The following is an 18,088-nucleotide window of genomic DNA, read 5'->3' as shown; positions in this document are numbered from 1 at the left end:
GCACACGGTGGTGTTTCCCCTCTGTGGGGTCCCAAAGTGGACCTACTGCTATTTCAGTTCCCTTCAGAGACCTTCCTTACAGGAAGAGTGAGCATTCTTGAAATACTCGGTGCTCTCCACATCCTTCCACTAAGCAGGAGTATGGGGACCCACACTTCTCCCTGGTTGTTACACAGCATCATTCATTCCTTTACAATATCAGCTACTCTTCAGTAGTACAGGCAAGGAAAGTGGGCTGGATTTGAGACAGATAGTGTCTTCCTCCCCTCGGATGTTGCCCCATGCTGGTCTCTTCTAAGAACAACTGTGGCTACAAAAGGAGTGATCTGTGGCTTTTTTCTCCTGACTTAGAATCTGCAGGGTTACGATGCCAAGTCTGACATCTACAGTGTGGGAATCACAGCCTGTGAGCTGGCCAATGGCCATGTCCCCTTTAAGGATATGCCTGCCACCCAGGTGAGCCCTCAGCCTGTTTTCCTTCTTACCTGCCCACCACTGCCTTCCCCTGCTGTGGGAGGGGACCCTGGAGAAGGAGAGCCCAGGAGCAGGCCTGCCACTGCCTGTTGCAGGGCCTGGAGCAGGTGTGCAAATGGAGGCCCACATACCATGTTGTCTACTTAGATGAATTTCATAAATTTACAAAAAATAAATTTCCGTCCTACCTTGATAAATATACCTGGAAGGCCAGTTTCTAATTTAGAGTTCTCAGGCTTCTCGGGTTCTGTGCTACCATATTCTGGCCAATACCTTTGGAACCTCCAGCCTACAAGTTCAACATCTGTTCATGCCCCTTACAATGACTGTCCTTTGGCCACTCCTTGGCACACACAGCCAGTGGCATAGTCTACCTTTGGGAGACAGACCAGGGAAGAGGCTTATCAGGCTTTATCAAGTCTAGGAAGCAGACTTGGGTCATTTCGGCAAGAATTACCTGAATCCTAAGTATCTGGAGCATGATCTAGAACTGGGAGGGGGTGGAGGGGTGGAGGCTCTGAGTGAGGCTCTCCCTTGAACCCACAGACTGCCCTGTGGGAATAGGGGCAGCTAGAGAGTGGCCAGAGGGGAGCTCTGTAGAGCAGGGGATCCAGGGAGACTTCTGGGAGGAGGTGACATTTGAGTCTTGAAGGCAAATAGTAATTGTTTGCTGTGTGAGGAATGGGAACTAGAAGGAAACTTAGGCAGAGAGAACAGCATGTGCAAAGACCCAGAGTCAAACAGGGGTAGGATCTGGGGAATAGCAATGGTTACAAATAGCTGAAGTACAGGTGCTTCTGGGGGGCTGCTGGGTGATGTGGCTGGAGCAGGAAGCCAGGGCAGAGCATGAAGGACTTTGTGTGCCACACCTGGGCATTTGGTTCCTGTCCCAAACCACATGGAGAATTGCTGAAGGCTTTTAAGCCCAGGAGCGATAGCATCAGATACATATTTCAGAAAGATCACAATAGCAGGTAGATTAGATCTAGCAGACTCATTAGGAGGGTATGGAAACCTCAGTAAGAAGTCTAGAAAATCTAAGTAAGAGAGTCACAGAAAGTGCTCAGGAAAGGCAGAAGGCTATTTAAGGTGAATGAGAGGTACAGGAGCTGCACTATCCAATAGCATCTTCTGAGGTAGTGGCAGCGTTCTCTTATCTATGCTGCCCAGTACAGTGGCCACTAGCCACCTGTGGCTGTTGAGCATTTACAGTGTGGCCAGTGAGGTTGAGAAACTGAATCTTAAACCAAATTTCATGTAAGTATAAATAGCTACATGTGGCTGGTGGCTGCCACATTAGACAGCACAGCTCTAGAGAGACTTCTGGGTTCTGGCCCGGAAGTTCAGGAGGACAACCCCAAAGGCAGCAATCCCCAAGCTGGGGCTGTTTTGCATGTGTGGCATCAGAGGACTTTGTGGCACAGCTGCCCAAGCTTAGTCGGCCCTTGGGCACCCTGCTCCCGTGCAGCGACAACCCAGGGCGTGCCTGGCAGGCGCTGTGTAACACACCCCTCCCGAACCACCTGGGCACAAGAGACTGGGGCTGGACTCCAAAGACAATGACCTGACAGCCGCCTTCACCCTACGGTGAGTGCTCTACAGTTAAAAGGACGTGAAGAAGTCTTATAAACGGGAGAGAAGACAGGGACCTTCCTTGCAGCCATGGCGGAAGGGTGCATTCTTGCAGGCCCTCTCCTCCTCTTCCCTTTGGCTGAGCTGGGGTATGGCTGCGGAGCCAGTGGCCAGCATACCTTTGAGAAAACTAGACTTACTCCGCTTTTCTTTTCTCTGCTCCCCTAAACCACACTTGTATACTGGGAAAAGTGTATTTGTGAAGAAACTCCATAGATCTTCCAGGGCCCCCCCCCTCCAGCCCGCGTCCTGGCTCTGTCCTCCCCAGATGCTGCTGGAGAAGCTGAATGGCACCGTGCCCTGCCTGCTGGACACCAGCACCATCCCTGCCGAGGAGCTGACCATGAGCACCTCACGCTCAGCAGCCAACTCTGGCCTGAGTGACAGCCTGGCCACCGGCACCCCCAGGACCTCCAATGGCGACTCGCCCTCCCACCCCTATCACCGCACCTTTTCCCCCCACTTCCATCACTTTGTGGAGCAGTGCCTTCAGCGTAGTCCAGACGTAAGGTATTTCCTGTGGGCTGGGAGCTGGGCTTTGTGGGGGGCAGAGAGGGCCTGGGGGGTCGAAGGCAGGGTTTGAGAGGATTCATCTGTTCTGTGGAGGGCTGGGTTCCTGGAGGAGTCCCGAGCTCCTGCGGCCAGAGGGATCGACACAACGGTTTGCTAAGAAGCGACCTGGGTAGCTCAGGCTGTTGTTTCTTCTAGAGCTGAGGGAAGAAGCAGAGGGAGCCTGGGGATAAGGTGTGAGCAGCAGGATTCGGGAATCCCGGGGCACAGGGGTAATGCTGGGCTCTCCTCCCCTTTCTCCACAGACCAAGTGCCAGTACCCTCCTGAACCACTCTTTCTTCAAGCAGGTATGGTAGCACTCTCCTGAGGCTCCCTGGGATTTTCTTCTTGCCTATGCTTCTAACGACCCTCAACCCCCTTAGCTTCGGGGTCCTTAGGTGTTCTCTCCTCCTCCCTTTGAATCAAAGAGAAATGCCCAGTTTTCTGAAGCCCCTTAAAGGCGCTGTGCCTTCCTCTCATAGAGATTCTTGGCTCTAACAGTCCGACTGTCACGGGGCCATAGTTCTTGCCTGATGGTGTCCTGGGACCCAGAGCAACAGGATCCACCCCTAACTGCCTCTCCTCCCTCAGATCAAGCGGCGCGCCTCAGAGGCCTTGCCTGAGTTACTTCGCCCTGTCACCCCCATCACCAGTTTTGAGGGCAGTCAGCCTCAGGATCACAGCGGGATCTTTGGCCTGGTAACAAACCTGGAAGAGCTGGAGGTGGACGACTGGGAGTTCTGAGCCTCCGAAGAAGGTGCATGTTCTCAGTCCTGGAACATGTGAGCCTCAGGGGCCCTTTCTGAGGGCCGGCCACACTCCCACCCTCCCGGGTGCAGGTTGGGTAGAAAAGACATTTCTGCCAGGAGAGTTGGCCGCTTACTCACTGGGAGAGAAATTCTTGGAGAGAAACCTTTTTTACTGCTCCAGGACTTCTGAGACACCCGGGAATCCCAGCAACCGGTGATCAGAGGCCAGAAATCTGACATTCCATCCTGGGAGTTCAGGCAACCTCTTCAGAAGAAAGAGATGCTGTTCTGGCCCTGGAAGGCTAAAGGCCAAGCCCAGGGTTTGACTCCTTGACCTGGGGACTGTGTGACTTCCTCTTCTCACTGTAGCTGTCCTACCAGCCTATTGCATTCTCTCCCTCTGCTCTCAGATCTTAGAGGTCCGTGGAGGGGTAAGCAATAAGCCACCTGCCCCCCCTCTCCAGCCCCCAGGCCTCTCCCTGGTAATTGAAGGGAAGGGCATTTTTTTTCTTGTTAAGCACCAGGTCAAGGCTGGGGCAGTCCATCCTCACCCCTTTCATCACTTGTGCCCCAACACCTAAAGCCTTCCCATAGTTCATCTGTGCAGCTCATCCCTTTCACACCATCTTACTGCCTCCTGCCAGCCTCCTTGAGGCTTTCTCCAAGGCCACAGTGTCTTGCCTAGCCTGAGGACCTAAGTCCTTATGCCACGTTAGTTTCATTGCCAGAACAAATTAAACATTTCAGAGAACCCATTGGAGAGTGGCATTGCTGTGTGCTGGCCTTACAGGCTCAGATGGGAGTCCTTCAGTGCCACATTCTGCCATCCAAGAGTGGTCCCACGGGTGCACGTGGAAGCCCGACCATGACCGCTTTCGTTAGATAGCCTCACAACATGCCAGTTTCTTTTAAAACCCGTAATAGATGTATCACCTGACTATTCATTTTAGCCTGTGGCCATCAAACCACTTTGGGGCTGGGAAGGTCTAGGTGCTAAAGACCAGCCCTTCTACGTGTGGGACCACTTCTGGGCCGCTAGGAGTCCAGGCAGAAGAGGCTTACCTTTGGCAGGAAACGAGGTAGAGGGTTTTGTTTTGTAACATGACTTTGCAGTGTCTCCTTACCGCTGGAACTAATACCCAAAGAGCAGGTAACCTAAGAGCCAGACCTGTCCCCTCTCTGTCATCCTGGCTGGTGGCCGGCAAGTGTGGGAAGACTCTGACCTGGGTCTCCATGGTGCTGCCTGGCCTGCAGGTGCATGGGCCTGGCGAGCTCCCTGCCCCCCCCCCTCCAGCCCAGGCACTTCAAACTTCAGGTGAAGGAAGTGCCCCTCCCTCTTCCCTGCTTGAAGCTGCTTTGAACCATCAAATGCTCTCACTTTCCCTTCCCTCAGAAATTGTAACTCCAGTTTAAAAGAAAAATACCACCCCCCCCCCCCCTTCCTTTGGGCAGTTACAGCAGTTGAGGTGAAGGGAACGATCCCATCCCCACTATGAGGTGGAGGCCAGGTCACATTTATTTCCAGCCTTCCTCCTTCCTCTTGCCCAGCTCATTTTTTTTTTTTTTTTCTTGAAACCTCAAGTTCCCTTTTCTCAACACCATTATCAGCCTGTTTTTCTTTCCTTCTGAACTGCTTTCTTCACCTTGCTCTCCACTCATCCTTAGTGCCCAGGCTGCCTGCTGCTTCTGTGGTAGCTGTCTGCAGACCCTACCACCTCTGGGCCCAGGCTGCTGCTGGGTGTCTGCTGTCCACCCAGCCTGCTCCCTGCTGCACCTTGGTGCAGCAGGGCGGCAGCCTTTGAGAATTTGATGACCTCTGTGCCAGCTGCCGGGAAAGATGCACACAACACAATTTTTGAAGTTACACACACACACACAACACACACACACACACACACAAACCATCATGGGAGTCCTGGGCCTACAGCTCCACCCAAACAGATATCTCCTCTAGGGAGAAGTGGGAGGCTGGGGAGGAAAGCCAGTTGCAGTGTGGGGGCCCTGAGGGAGCCAAGGGAACAGCTAGCTGGGGGCTGGGGAAGCCTGCTGCCTCCCTCCCTCCCCTGCCAGGCACGGAGGCGCTGAGTTGTTCTGTTCCCTGATGCTTGTGTGGGCTGCGCTCTGGAGCCACCAGTTCTATTCCTGCCACAGTGTGGGAACAAGCTATGTTTAGGGCTGTGTGGTGAAACAGTTTCCAGCCAGACATCAGGCAAAGCCCAGCAGTCCCTGGGGCCGTTTAGACCCCGATCTCCCAGCAGAGGTCGTCCAAGAAGCCAGGGCCCCACGTGTGGGGCACAGCTGAGGCTCCACCCCGACCAGGTGCCAGCCACTTGCCTCCTGGGTGCCTTGGACCTGTGCTGTGTGCTGGAGGCACGGCAGCCGGCTGGGCCAGAGGGGCTGGAGGCCTGGCTTCTGGCACCGGCCCTGCTGCTCTTCACATCTTCAGGCCTCGCTCCCTTGTGTTAAATGGGGTGAGGGGACACCGAGATTTGCTTGTTTGACGGATGTAAATTTCCTTCCCTGAAGGGGGGAGCCCCTGATTTCTCGCAGGCAATAGTGCCCGCCCGCAGGAACCTGGGGTGACTAATGCCACAAAAACCGGCCACAAACGTTTTAGGACGGCGGGCCTTGGAGGGCTGCTGCCTTTGGTGATCCCGGGTCCCTTGTCTATGGGGTCGCGCGAGAAGGCGCTGGGGAGTGGGGTGGTCCACTGGACCTCTCGTGTAGACTGGCACTCGGTGAGCCCGCGCCCCAAGGTGACAGGACACAGGGGCGCCGGGCCTCGCGGCCTCGCAGCCTCGCGTGTCTGGACCGCGTGCCAGCCGCCGCGGCCACCTTCCTCGGGCGGCCGTATGGGGGCGGCCCCTGGCGGCGGGAGGACTCCGCGGCCGGCGGGGGCGTGGGAGCCGGGACCCGGCCGCCCCCGCGGGGTCTGTCAAACCTCAGCGCCCACGGAGATCCGGGCGGGCCCGAGGGCCAACCGGGGGGAACTGAGGCACCTAAAGGCCCAGGGGCACTCCGGTTATCCTTTTTCGCCCCAGGGGCGTCGCCGGGAGCGCCATTTGTCCCGGGACCCCAGGCATCTCAACCTGAACTCGTCCGCGCCCGGAGGCGTGCGGTATCCTCCGGCTCCAGTCCCGGCCTCGGTCGGGAGCGGACCTACCGACGGGGCGGCGGGCAAAGCGCGGGGCCCGCGGGGATGGTGCGAGTGCCGGGAGCGCGGGGTCGGGGCGGGGGGCAGACAAAGGCAGGGAACGGCGAGCGAGGGAAAGACAAAGCGCAGAGGGGGTCGGCGGCGGCGCGGGGGCCCCGGAGGCGGCTCCGGGCGCGGCGGAGCCAATGGGCGGGCGCGGGGCGGGGGCCGGCGGGGGCGGTGCCGCGATAAGGCGGTGGCGGCGGCGGCCGCACGGGGACCACTGGCAGCGGCGGCAGCTCGCGCCCGCGCCCTCCTCGCACCCGAGGCGCCCCCCGGAGACCGACCCCCCACCCCGCAGCCCAGGCCGGGGCCCCGGTGAGACCCGCGGACGGGCCGGGGAGGGGGCCTGCATCCGTCTCACGAACCCGGGCGCCGAGGTGGGGGTGGAGGCGCGAGGGCCGCCGCCCGCGGGGGTCCCGACGCCCAGCGCCTGCGCCCGTCGCTCTCGGCCGGGGCTCCGGGACCAGCGACCGTCCTCCCGGGCGGGCTTCCAAGCGGGGACGGGGCCGAAGCCCCATGGTGGGGCCCGCAGGGGTACCGGGTCTAGGGTCCCGTCCTCGCGGGCCCCGGAGCCGAGAAGCGGGGCGCGCGGGCGGCGGCTCGGGCGGGGCTGGCGGCACGGCCGGGGAGCGCTGTCCAGGGGCTGGGCCGGCCGAGCGGTGGGCGCCCGCGGCCTCAGCAGCGTCGGGCCGGGGTCAGGCGGGGCCAGCGGATTCTCACAGAGGCCCCGCCTGGCCCGCCTGCCCCTGACCTCCCCTCATCCAGGCGGGGTCCCGGGCGGCTCACGGCGGCTGCGCGGTGCCCCCTCCCCGGGCCGCCCCGGCTCTCTCCGTTCTTCCCCCACACCTGGTTAAGCTCAGGGACCCCTGCCCCTCGGGGAGCAGCGTGGGGGGCGGGCGGGCGAAGGGGGAGGTGGGGGGGGGGCGGAAGTGGCAAGACCCAGAGCAACAGGAAATGACTTAGGGAAAGTCCCAACCGCAGCCCCCCAGCCCCCTGCCTGTAAACACTCCCACCCCACCCTGCAGGCTGGGGAAGGGCTTGTGGGGCCCGACCCACCGACTTCCCCTTGCAGAACCCAGCGGGTGCCGCGTCTCTACCTGGGTCCTCCATCACCTCCACCGAGCCATGTACCAGGCTGCAGGAGCTGCCCAGGCCACCCCCTCTCATGTAGGTGATCAGCGGGGTGGGAGACCCCCGCCGCCGCAGGCGTCTGGCCTGGGGGTGAAGGGGTGAGGGGCGGCGGGTTTGCCTGCCACCCTTTGCCCCGCCCCCATGCCCCTGGGATCTGGGCCTGTGACCCCAGCAATGATCTGGGGCATCCCTCCTGACCTGGCCCTGACTGGCCCTCTCCCATAGGAAGCCAAAGGCAGCGGTGGCAGCAGCACTGTCCAGCGCTCCAAGGTAGGGCCCTGAGACCCGGGTGTTGGGGGAGAAGGGGATGGGCATGCGTCAGGCCCCCAGCTGACTCTCTCCCCGGGACAGTCCTTCAGCCTTCGGGCCCAGGTGAAGGAGAGCTGTGCCGCCTGCCAGAAGACCGTGTACCCTATGGAGCGCCTGGTGGCCGACAAGCTCATTTTCCACAACTCTTGCTTCTGTTGCAAGCACTGTCACACCAAGCTGAGGTGCGCCCTTGCCCTGCCCCTGCCCTCGCCCGCCAGCCCTCACCTGACCTGACCACAGTTGTTCTGCTTCTGCAGCCTGGGCAGCTACGCGGCACTGCACGGGGAATTTTACTGCAAGCCCCACTTTCAGCAGCTGTTTAAGAGCAAAGGCAACTATGATGAGGGCTTTGGCCGGAAGCAGCACAAGGAGCTCTGGGCCCACAAGGAGGTGGACGCCGGCACCAAGACGGCCTGAGGCCCCTCTGCTGTCCACCCCCTCCGTAGAAGAGGGCCTGGAGTGGGGCAGTGGGAAGGGTGGGAAAGAGATTGGACCTGGGCTCCGGTTGGGGGGCAGGGTGGGAGGGGGATAAGGTCATCTTGCTCAGGCAGAGGGTTGGGGGGGCAGAGCTCCAGGATTCTTTCATTCTCCCTGGGGGTGGGTGGTGGTGGTTTGGGAATCAGGATTGGGGGTTTCTCACCACCCTGCTTCCTACTTCTTTCAGCCTACCCCACCTCACCCTATGGCCCCCTGGGAGGTCCCCAAGCCCAGCTTCCCTATCTAGGTGCCTTTTCTCCAGCAAGGAGTCAGCATGCCCCCCTCAGGGTCCCAAGCTCCCTCACTGCCACCTGGGGCCCTCTGTGGCCCCCACATCTCCCCATCTACCTCTGCCCTTAGCCTGGTCCTGAGCCATGGAGACTGGAGGAAGGAGAGCCAGCATGCCCTCGCTGGGCCTCACAGAATGCCCACCAAGGCCCTGTGGGGGAGTGGAGGGGGAAGTTGATTAGCCCTGCCCTCCCCCCCCCCCCCCCCCCCGGCCCCATAGGCGAGGCAGGGCATGCCCAGTGGGGCTGGGGACCCATCTTGCACCACCGGAGTCAAGAAGCGGAAGCTAAAGCACCGCCAGGCTGAGAGCCACAGAGACTGGCTGGGTGGGGGCTGGCATTGGCCATGCTCCCCTCCTCTTGTCCCCTATTGCTGCCGGTTCTGACTGTTGCGATCAACCCTGTTTTAAACATGTTTTAACAGATCCTGACTCTGTATTATGTGGCCTGATGGGGGGCTTTGTGGCAGGAAAGATACAGACTAGTCATGTAGAGGTGACAGGGGACATGGTCAGCCTAGAGCACTCCTGGACTTGATTGGGGTGGGATGGGGCTGAGAAATGGGTGTCAGGGAAATACCAGCCAGCCTGAGAAAAAGGGGGTGCTCCTTTTTCAACAGCCAGGTCTCCATGCTGTCGTACCCAGAGTGGCTTTAAAACTGAAACTCCACGTCGGTTGAAAAATTGAGGTCAGGCTGGGGTGCCTAGCTTGCTCAGTTGGTAGAGCATGTGGCTCTTGATCTCAGGGTTGTGAGTTCAAACCCCACATTGGGTGTGGAGCCTATTAAAAAAGAAGAAGGAGGAGGTCAGGCCATCAGCAGGTGATGTGGAGCCCGGCCTCACTGCACTTAAGTATATTATTGCAAGGCAGAACCCTTCTTGTCCTTGCCTAGACCCCCTTTGCCCTAGAAATCAACAAAGGCTGGTGGAAACCAGCAGATTCAGCAAGTGCTGTTAAAGGGTTTCTGGTTCTCTGTGCCCTTCCCCATCTGTTATCTTCCCCTTGCTTTTTCAAGCTCTGGGGAGTGGGGCAGCCATGGTCACTCCCATGTAGTTCAAGGAGAAACAGCTCCTGTGCTTCTCTGAGGGACACCAGTTTACAGCAGGGCGAATACTGCAAGCTTGGAGGAACTGAGACCCACCCCACCCCCAGCGGATTACAGGCAGGAAATCTGGGTTGTCCTGTCTCAGACCCAACTGTCCTGATTTCCCCCAAACTGCCTGTGGGCTACCTGAACTGATGGAACAAGAGGGCTGACTCCTGGGGGATTTGCTGCCACCGCCCCATACAACTCAAGTTCCTAAATGACCTCATGGCCATAGGACAGGATAGGAAGCTGGGACTCAAATTCCAGTGGCAGATGGGCCACTGTGCTGTGTTGGGGTGGACCCTGCCCCTCGAAGCAGTAGAGCTACCACTCAGCAGAGTTGGCACTGGGTCCTCAGCATGAGAGCTGATAGCCTCATGCAAAGCAGGCCCAAATTCTGCACTGGAGGTCTCAGGTGGGGACAAGGACAGTCTCTCCTGGCTCTGAGCTAAGCACCAGCAGCAGGCAGACCAGGGGGAGATGCCAGAGAGGTGGCTCCTGGAGGTACCTGAACTCTGCCCTGCAAGGATATGGCTCTGGGGAGTACATACCTGCAGCGGGATGACTACTAGATGGCCACAAAAGTCCTGGGAACCCAGCCAGTGGTGACACTTGGGTCAGGTGGGGCTGACAGTAGTATACCACCTTGATAATCAGCTGCGATAGAAGCACCCTCAGCAGAGCTCCTGGGAGTGGGGGGAAGAGGGGAGCCACCTCTGAGCTAACAGTGGTACCAGTCAAGTCATCCCCTCCTAGGACCCCTCTTGGAGTCAAATTTCCTGCTGAGGGACCCAAGCTGGTTGTCAGGCACCATAGCTGGCTCCTCCCAGGCAAACACCTACTCCACACCTCAACCAAAAGCATTTCCACAGGACCCCTTGGGTATAAATGATCCCTTTTATTGTAAGTAATGCGCGACACTGGCCTGGCTTTGCACTGCAAGCCCTCGGTCGAGATATAGTCAAATAACTATGGCTGCAGGTTCTTCTGCACGATCCACAATTCAGACACAGACACAGAGTGAGGGGGAGGGGAGGGGCATGGGAGGGGCAGGAGGGTGGCAGGGTGTGGACCGTCCCCAGCCTTGACCTCTCCGTGAAGGTTTGGCCAAGGCCGGCATAGCCCATGGAATGATGAGCAAATGGCAGCATGGCCCTTCCCACAGCAAGCCTGGGGCTGCTAGGGGGCTGCCTTTCAGAATCTTTGGGCCCAGGCTGTCCTAGGCCCACAACTTGTCATCTGGGTTAATTAATATAAAGACAATAAATTAAAATTAAGCAACAGCTTGGTCCTGAGGATGCTGAGCCAGCATGTCCACAGTTTTTGGCACAAAAAAGTCAGGGTCTTTTGTTTTTTTGGAGTGCAGCGTTTGTTGGCTTGTTTGTAAATTCACTTTTAAAACCCATTCCCTGTGAGGTAAGACCCCGGGGCGTGGGGCTCTGTGAGAGCCTGAAGCTGGGACACACAGAGTCGTCTTGCGGCAAGGGCACTGTGCTCTGTTTCCTCTTGGGGCACAGGGACTGGGCACAGGGACGTGGGCCCAAGAAGAGTGCTGCAGCCGTCAGGACGGGGTCGTGGAGAGGCCGAGCTGCCATCTGGCAGCTTTGGTCAAGATGAGGGGCCAGTCCCCACCCTGGGCAAGGGCCGAGGTGGCGACAGGAGCACATTGCTCACTGTCTTCACAGGGCTGGGCTGGAGGTGCCTGACAGGCCCCTGACGGACAAGGATGGAAACAGAGGGGCCTCGGCCCAACTGGCACCGTGCAGCACACATTCCCGCAAAACCAGCTGCTTTCATTTTCTCTTCTCTCTCTCGAGGCGTCCATCACCTGTAACAATCTAGAATTGATATATATAAAAACCATCAAATATGATCTGAGATATAAATTAACAAGTACAAGGCCTCACATTACATGATGTGAAAAGGCTAAAAACAGCGATAGAAACTACATTCATAAAAGTGCATCGTCAACATACAACGAAGGCTTTGGCTTGTTCTGGTGCCCGTGGGGAAGTGGGCATGGCTGGCAATGAGCTGCCTGGCACTAATCCCCAGCTCCCTGGAGAGACCCATCCCTGGGCACTGGCTTTGTTGTTGTTGTTGTTGTTGTTGTTCCTTTAATGACAACTCCCAAGGAACTGGGTTTTGGGAGGGAGGAGCTCTAGCAATAGGCACATTTTGGAGGGGAGGGGCCGGAAGAAAGGACCAGCGCCCAGGCTGAGGTAAATAAGGCCAACTCTAAGCTGCTTGGAGATACTGGCTCCCCGACCCCTGCTACCATTCCTCCTCCAAGAAGGGAAAGGGGCTGAGACCTCATGGGGGAGGGCAAGGCTGGCCAAGGAGGAACAGAGACGGTAGTCTGGGACACAGTTGGTGACATCATATGGGCTCTCCCTTCTACCAGGGAGGGCTCTGGCCTAGCAGGGTCACAACTCACAGACAACCCGATACAACTTCCCTGGCTATCCAGAAGAGCCTGCCCAGGGCTCAGGGCGGCTAGTGGGGTCAGGTGCCCTCACCATGCTGTCCATCTTCCTTTCTGCTCCAGTGGGGAGACAGGTGCCAGGTCAGGAACACAAAGGCCATTACCTTCAGCTCTTTCCAATCCAGCCCAAAGGCCCAAGCCCACAACAGGGATACTCAGAGCCCGAGGGCACACAGAGTCTCCAGTTTAGAAACTGGGTACAGCATAAGAGTGACTCCAACTTGTAAAACAGAGACAATTGCATTGACAAAACTGGGTCTCCCCACCTCGAGTGGGGGAGTTCCACATCTCAGGCCCCTGCTGGGGGTGGGGGAGGGGTGCAGGGTCATGGGAGCAGGCAGGATGGGCTCCTCCTTCCCTGAATAAGGCAGCAAAACATTTGCTTCATTCATCTTTGGTAAAGGACAGGGACTGGCAAAGCTGGCCTGGGGGCTCTGGGGAGAGCACAGCCCAGGCCTCTGCCTTCCATTGGCTGTGGGATGCTGGGCTTGACCTCAGGCTTGGGTGGGCTCATCCAGCCCAGAGACGCCCTGGTGGTCTCCAGACATGGGGAGGAGAAACAAAATAACACTCTGCATGAAAGTTAACACTATTCAGACCCTTGTGTCTGTCCTGTGCCCCAAGACCCTTGGGGCTCTGGTGCCGACTGCAGTGTCAGGACACAGCCCTGAGGGTAAGGCCCTCAGTGCTTTGCACACTGTTCCTAGCCCCTTCCCCTCCACACTGAGCTTAGGATGCTGGAGCTCTCGGGTCTGGCAGGCTGGGGGCTCCCAGTCCTTGAGGCCGCAGCCACCCCACCCTGGCTCTGAGCCCCAGCAGTGGAAGGGGCATAGACAAACGCTGGTTGGACTGGAGCTCCATGGTCCACAGCCTTGCCTGGGAGAAGCAGCAGCTTTGCTGAGCCCCACAGCAGCCCCATGCCTGTGCAGCAGGGGCGGCGGGCAGCAGCGTGCCTTAAGAGCTCAGTACACGAGCTGTGCAAAGTGGTGTGTGAGCAGCTCCTCGGCCGAAGGTCTCTGGCGAGCCTCCACAAAAATACGCCTCAGGAAGTCCCGGCCGTGCTCAGAGATGTGGGAGGGCAGCTGAGGATTTGTGGGCTGGGTGGCAATCTTGAAAATGGCGGCCATGGCTTCATACTCTGCCCAAGGTGGTTTCTCTGTCAGCATCTCTACCACAGTGCAGCCCAGGCTCCTGGAGAGAGAATCCCATGTCACCCCTTGGCCAGCCCCAGGCTCCCTAACCTGCCCATCGCCGTGGAAGGAGGTGCCTTTCTCAGAAAACCCTGAGGCAGGATGGACCAAGCTGAGGGTTGACATCTCTGTAGAGAGTCCTCAAAGCCAGAAGAGGCCTCAAAGCACTGTTGGCCTCATCTACATGGGCTTCATCAACCAATACCCATGCAGGGGGGTCTTGAGATTGGGGAAGAGATCCCTTAGGCATGGACAGAAAGAGCTCTGAGATAACCGTATTAGTCTCCTACTGCTGCTGTAACAAATTACTATGAGCCCGGTGGCATAAGAACACAAATTTATTCTGGAGACCAGAAGTCTAGTAGAACTAGTCTCCATGGGCTAAGGTGAACATGTCAGCAGGGATGGCTCCTTTCGGAGGCTCTGCTTGGAGAGGCTGCCAGCACTCTTTGGTTCATGTCCCCTTCCAGCTTCTTGCTTCCACTGTCACATCACTTGCTATCCACTCTGGCCTGCTGCCTCTCTTTTGTAAGGACCTTTGCAATTATTCTGAGCCCACCTGGATAATCCAGGATAATCTCTCCATCACAAAAGTCTTAAATTAATCCTATCTGCAAAGGCCCTCTGCCACGTAAGGAGACATTTACAGGTTATGGGGTCAGTACGTGGGCACCTTCAGGGAACCATACTCAGCCTACCACAATGACACTGTGAGGGGAAGAGATGCTCTCACAACCTCCAGGCCCTTTCAGAGGATGGACATAAAGTTAGGGCGAGCAAATGCAAGCCATCTGAATGCTAGGAAAGGAAGAAGCTTGCTAATATTTAGAGACTGACCCAGGCCTTCAGAATGGGTGCTACTTCCTTTAGGGATGTTTTCTGTGGCCTAAGTTCCCAGCAATAACAAACTGGTGCTATCTGGGGTTAAAACGCAATGCATTTGCCCTATGGGCTGCTGCGGGCACCCACTTCCCTGCATATGACCCAGCTGCCAGGAGGGAAGCCTCCTCTTCCTCCCACCACACTGAAACATTTCAAATGGGCTCATTTCTAGGTTGGAGTCACTACAGACCAGACACAGATATGCCATCCCAGCACGTCCCCAGCACTCACCACACGTCTGCCTTCCTTCCGTAGCCCTCACCGCTGATCACCTCAGGGCTCATCCAGTAGGGTGTGCCCGTGACCGAGCGCATGCCCGTGCCCGACATGCAGATGGTCTGCAGGCGCTTGCTGGCCCCAAAGTCCCCCAGCTTCACGTTCCCGGCAGAGTCTCGGAGGATGTTGGCTCCTAAGGCATGGAAGAACAGAGGCTGCCACCCTCTGGGCATTTCCTACCATCCACCCTTTCCCCCCACCTTCCCAGGTCACAGGGCTGCTGGAGAGGATGGACTCTACCATGAATTGGACATGAATAGAAACACGCTATTGGCTCAGCCCTACAGCATGAAATGATCATCACCAGGGCCAACAACTGCACAACACCCAACAAGTATTTTCCCAAAGTGCTCAACCAATCTGCACCAATCCCCCAAAGAAGCAATTAAAGTCCCACTTTTCAGAAAATCCAGAATTCTTAAGTGGTCAGGTCTTGAGGACCCCACAGCTTGTGCCTGCTCACCCTTGATGTCTCGGTGAACGATCATGTTGCTATGCAGGTAGGACATGCCCTCCAGGATCTGCCGGGTATACTTGCGAGTCACACTCTCTGTCAGAGCTCCGTAGGCCTTCAGTTGGTCTTTCACTGAGCCCTACAGCCACAGGAGTCAGAGGGAGTCAGCTCAGGAAGGGGTAGGAAGGGGCAAGGCTATTTCCAGCCCCCAGCATTGTAGCAGGAGCGATTTAGCCACCCACCATGAGCAATGCACCAGGCTTTGCTTGGAGAACAATATGAGGCAGCCCTTCCGTCAAGCAACGTGTGACCCGCATCCAGAAGGGAAGGCCCTCTGCACCAGCTACAGGCAGTACTTACTGGACAGTGCAATCACCCTGTAAGCTTCGGGTCAGGGTGACCTGGGACACTTCACATCTCACACCATCATTGTGGCCAGATGGAGGACCCCCGCCGACTTTTGAGTATCACCTCACCTTCTTCCCTGAGCCTCCGGTGTCTCAAGTGATCAGAAGCATGTCCAAGGGGCCCCTCCCCCGGAGCCCACGGCCCAAGTCTGGCCCTCCTTTGTGTGTGTCCCACATGCACCAAGGAGCACATACCCCTGGCATGTACTCCATGAAGATGGTCAGAGTCTTCTCGGCGCGGTCCCGCAGGCAGCCATAGTACTGAACTATGCGCTCGTGCTGCAGGTTCTTCAGCAGCTGGATCTCACACTCCAGGGCACTCACCTCCTGTGGGAGGGGCTCAGTGGTCACCTTGGCTTCCAGGGTCCTGGCTCTGCCCATGTGGGATCAGCTCAGCTTCCCTAGTAAGTGACTTTAGAGGGGTCTGTCTGCCTCGGGAACTTCAGCTGGAGCAAAGGAGTCTCTCCCAACTGGCCCTTGGACACAACGCTGGGTAGCCCATGGGACGGTAGCATTCCCATGCTGGAAGAGGGCAGGCAGTGGGGTGGGAGAATGGGCTGTGGTGCTCAGTTACGGTAACTGCTGTATTTGTCCACTCGGACTGGAGTACAGGCCACAATCACAGTTGAACTCCAAAGATAAGCTCCTTCCTGGACTGAGGGCTGAGAGAGACTGTGCATCTGGTGAGGGTGGCCAGGACTGGCCACTGCCTCTCGGTTTGGGTGGTTTGGTACTTTGGCATCAAATTAGTTCCTCATACCTAATCCCTTCCCTGGAGGGTTTGATGCTCTTTGGACCACAGTCCCTTTGCCCCATAGCCATGGCCAGAGTGGAGAGCAAGGGAACTTGGGAAGAAGAATAATGGGGGAAAGATCCTGCAGCATCTCGAGCAATTAGTTTATGCAACAAGACAGGCATTTTTATTGGGGAGGGGGTGGGGGACTGTAAGCCAGACCATGCGAAAGGCAGTACCTTGCTTGTCTCAGGGCTGTCTGGGTCAAATTGGACCTGTTTGGAAGCAAGTTCACGTCCTGTGTCCACGTCATAGCACAAATAGACCCTGCCGAAGGCACCCTGGCCCAGGAGCTTCCCACGGCGCCAATTGATGGGGGCACTAGGAGCTACAGGAGAATGGAAGGAAAGAGCATTAGCTCGGGCACATTATTTACTGAGATGTTGCCTTGGTTTCCAGAGGCTTTGTGATGGCACCTCTGGCTCAAGACCCCCTCTAGTTCTCAGCCCAACATCCCCACCCACCTGGAGCAGGCCCAGTGCCCCAATCAGTTGGACCATTAGGCCCAAGTCCTGAGAAGCAGATGATTAGCTAACGTCATGGTTAAATGCTCCTCTGCATTGATCAAATATCTTTATTTCCTAAGTCCCTAAATATTTTTTTAAGTTTATTTATTTTGTTTAGGGGGGCAGAGAGAGAGGGAAAGAGAGAATCAATCCCAAGCAGGCTCCGCACCATCAGCACAGAGCCTGATGCAGGGCTCGAACTCATGAACTGTGAGATAATGACCTGAGCTGAAACCAAGAGTCAGACGCTTAACTGACTGAGCTACCCAGGCATCCCCCTAAATATCTTAATATGGCAAGGACCGAGAACACTGCTCTTCTGGTTAAACATGGTCAAACTAGAGACCAGAGAGGGGAAGTGGCTTGTTGCACAGCAGTGGACTGAGGCCTAAGGCCTAGGGGATCTGCTGCTGACTCACAGGCTCTTTCAGTGTGGTGAGGATGGGCCAGAGCAGCTTGCTGCTGAGCTGAACGAGCCCGGTGGACCACCGGTCTCCTGCCCTGCCGCTTGTCTGAGCACCCCCTGGGCAGTCTCCTCCTAGCCAGGGCCCACTCCTCACACTTGGTAGGCACGTTCCTCTCCTGCACAGAGAGGGCATTCTCGCTGTCCGCGCTCCGCAGGCGCCCTCTGGGGTCCAGGTACTGCACTGCCAAACCCATGTTCTCGCCATTTGTGCTCAGGGAACGGCTGGATGGCACCAATGTAAAGAGGTTGCCTTGATGACGCCGTATTCGGGGAAATGTTCTTCTGCCTGAAGGAGTGCAGGGGCCAGAGAAGAGCAAGTCAGACCCCTGCCCACCAGGCTAATTGTGCACGTCACATCATTCACCGTCACCATTTGCCCTTTCACCTAACTCAAGCCAGAATGGTTCATGTCACAAGCACCCTGAGAATCAGGACAAAAGCAGGAATTAGAAGGCAGCCACAGATGGCTCAGGAAGCCCTGGCCAAAGGGAAGGCACGGGGCTGGCCCTCGGGTGCCACATCACTCACAAGGCCAATCCACTGCTGAAGTCTGTCTTCCCTGGCATGGTAATCCCAAATCAAACCTTTGTGGAAGCTCCATTCTGTCTGCTGCCATGGGGCAGAAGAGGGCGCTGGAGAGCTGGTGTCATGCAGCACGCTCAGACAAAGGACAGTGTTCCCAGTGCCAGCATCTTGGTTTCCAAATGCCGTCCTTTCCCCCATCTCCCCTCAGTCTC

At 57.2% G+C, this 18,088-nt stretch overlaps 3 protein-coding genes across 18 annotated transcripts in view; 2 read left to right on the top strand and 1 right to left on the bottom strand.

Annotated features, from left to right (window-relative positions):
• Positions 1-4,160, top strand: part of STRADA (STE20 related adaptor alpha) — a 28,338-nt gene extending 24,178 nt beyond the window's left edge. For all 12 annotated transcript variants that reach the window (XM_078438307.2, XM_060645737.3, XM_078438308.2 and 9 more), the window contains 4 exons: positions 352-456; positions 2,375-2,616; positions 2,922-2,964; positions 3,248-4,160. In XM_078438307.2, the coding sequence (XP_078294433.1) occupies positions 352-456; positions 2,375-2,616; positions 2,922-2,964; positions 3,248-3,400 (543 nt within the window). In that variant the 3' untranslated portion in view covers positions 3,401-4,160. The remainder of the gene's footprint in view (positions 1-351; positions 457-2,374; positions 2,617-2,921; positions 2,965-3,247) is intronic.
• A 1,332-nt stretch (positions 4,161-5,492) lies between these two features.
• Positions 5,493-8,542, top strand: LIMD2 (LIM domain containing 2). Of its 3 annotated transcripts, none has more exons than XM_078438311.2 (5): positions 5,493-6,063; positions 7,674-7,768; positions 7,958-8,002; positions 8,084-8,223; positions 8,299-8,542. In XM_078438311.2, the coding sequence occupies exons 2-5, from the start codon at positions 7,727-7,729 to the stop codon at positions 8,456-8,458; spliced, it is 387 nt and encodes a 128-aa protein (XP_078294437.1). In that variant the 5' UTR covers positions 5,493-6,063; positions 7,674-7,726; the 3' UTR covers positions 8,459-8,542. The 3 variants fall into 3 exon arrangements, with proteins under 3 accessions (XP_078294437.1, XP_078294438.1, XP_060501731.2); XM_078438312.2 differs by lacking the exon at positions 5,493-6,063 and adding an exon at positions 6,717-6,916 and having other exon boundaries at positions 7,627-7,768; XM_060645748.3 differs by lacking the exon at positions 5,493-6,063 and adding an exon at positions 6,720-6,916.
• Positions 8,543-8,988: 446 nt separating this feature from the next.
• Positions 8,989-18,088, bottom strand: part of MAP3K3 (mitogen-activated protein kinase kinase kinase 3) — a 62,687-nt gene continuing 53,587 nt past the window's right edge. For 2 of the 3 annotated variants that reach the window (XM_060645729.3, XM_060645730.3), the window contains 6 exons: positions 17,446-17,637; positions 16,559-16,707; positions 15,782-15,913; positions 15,189-15,318; positions 14,681-14,858; positions 8,989-13,568 (listed from right to left, as the gene is read on the bottom strand). In XM_060645729.3, coding sequence (XP_060501712.1) covers positions 13,340-13,568; positions 14,681-14,858; positions 15,189-15,318; positions 15,782-15,913; positions 16,559-16,707; positions 17,446-17,637 — 1,010 coding nt within the window. In that variant the 3' untranslated portion in view covers positions 8,989-13,339. The remainder of the gene's footprint in view (positions 13,569-14,680; positions 14,859-15,188; positions 15,319-15,781; positions 15,914-16,558; positions 16,708-17,445; positions 17,638-18,088) is intronic. The other variant, XR_014136026.1, reaches the window with a different exon arrangement.

The sequence above is a fragment of the Panthera onca genome, chromosome E1 (assembly GCF_046562875.1).
Source record: "Panthera onca isolate mPanOnc1 chromosome E1, mPanOnc1 haplotype 2, whole genome shotgun sequence".
Classification (NCBI taxonomy): Eukaryota; Metazoa; Chordata; class Mammalia; order Carnivora; family Felidae; genus Panthera; species Panthera onca.
This window is presented reverse-complemented; position numbering and strand designations above follow the sequence as displayed.

Coding starts and splice junctions, on each gene's coding strand:
- LIMD2 (XM_060645748.3), top strand. CDS start 6,745: ATGGGCGGGCGCGGGGCGGGGGCCGGCGGGGGCGGTGCCGCGATAAGG. Junction 7,769..7,957: donor CCCAGGCCACCCCCTCTCAT/GTAGGTGATCAG, acceptor CCTCTCCCATAG/GAAGCCAAAGGCAGCGGTGG. Junction 8,224..8,298: donor CACTGTCACACCAAGCTGAG/GTGCGCCCTTGC, acceptor CTGCTTCTGCAG/CCTGGGCAGCTACGCGGCAC.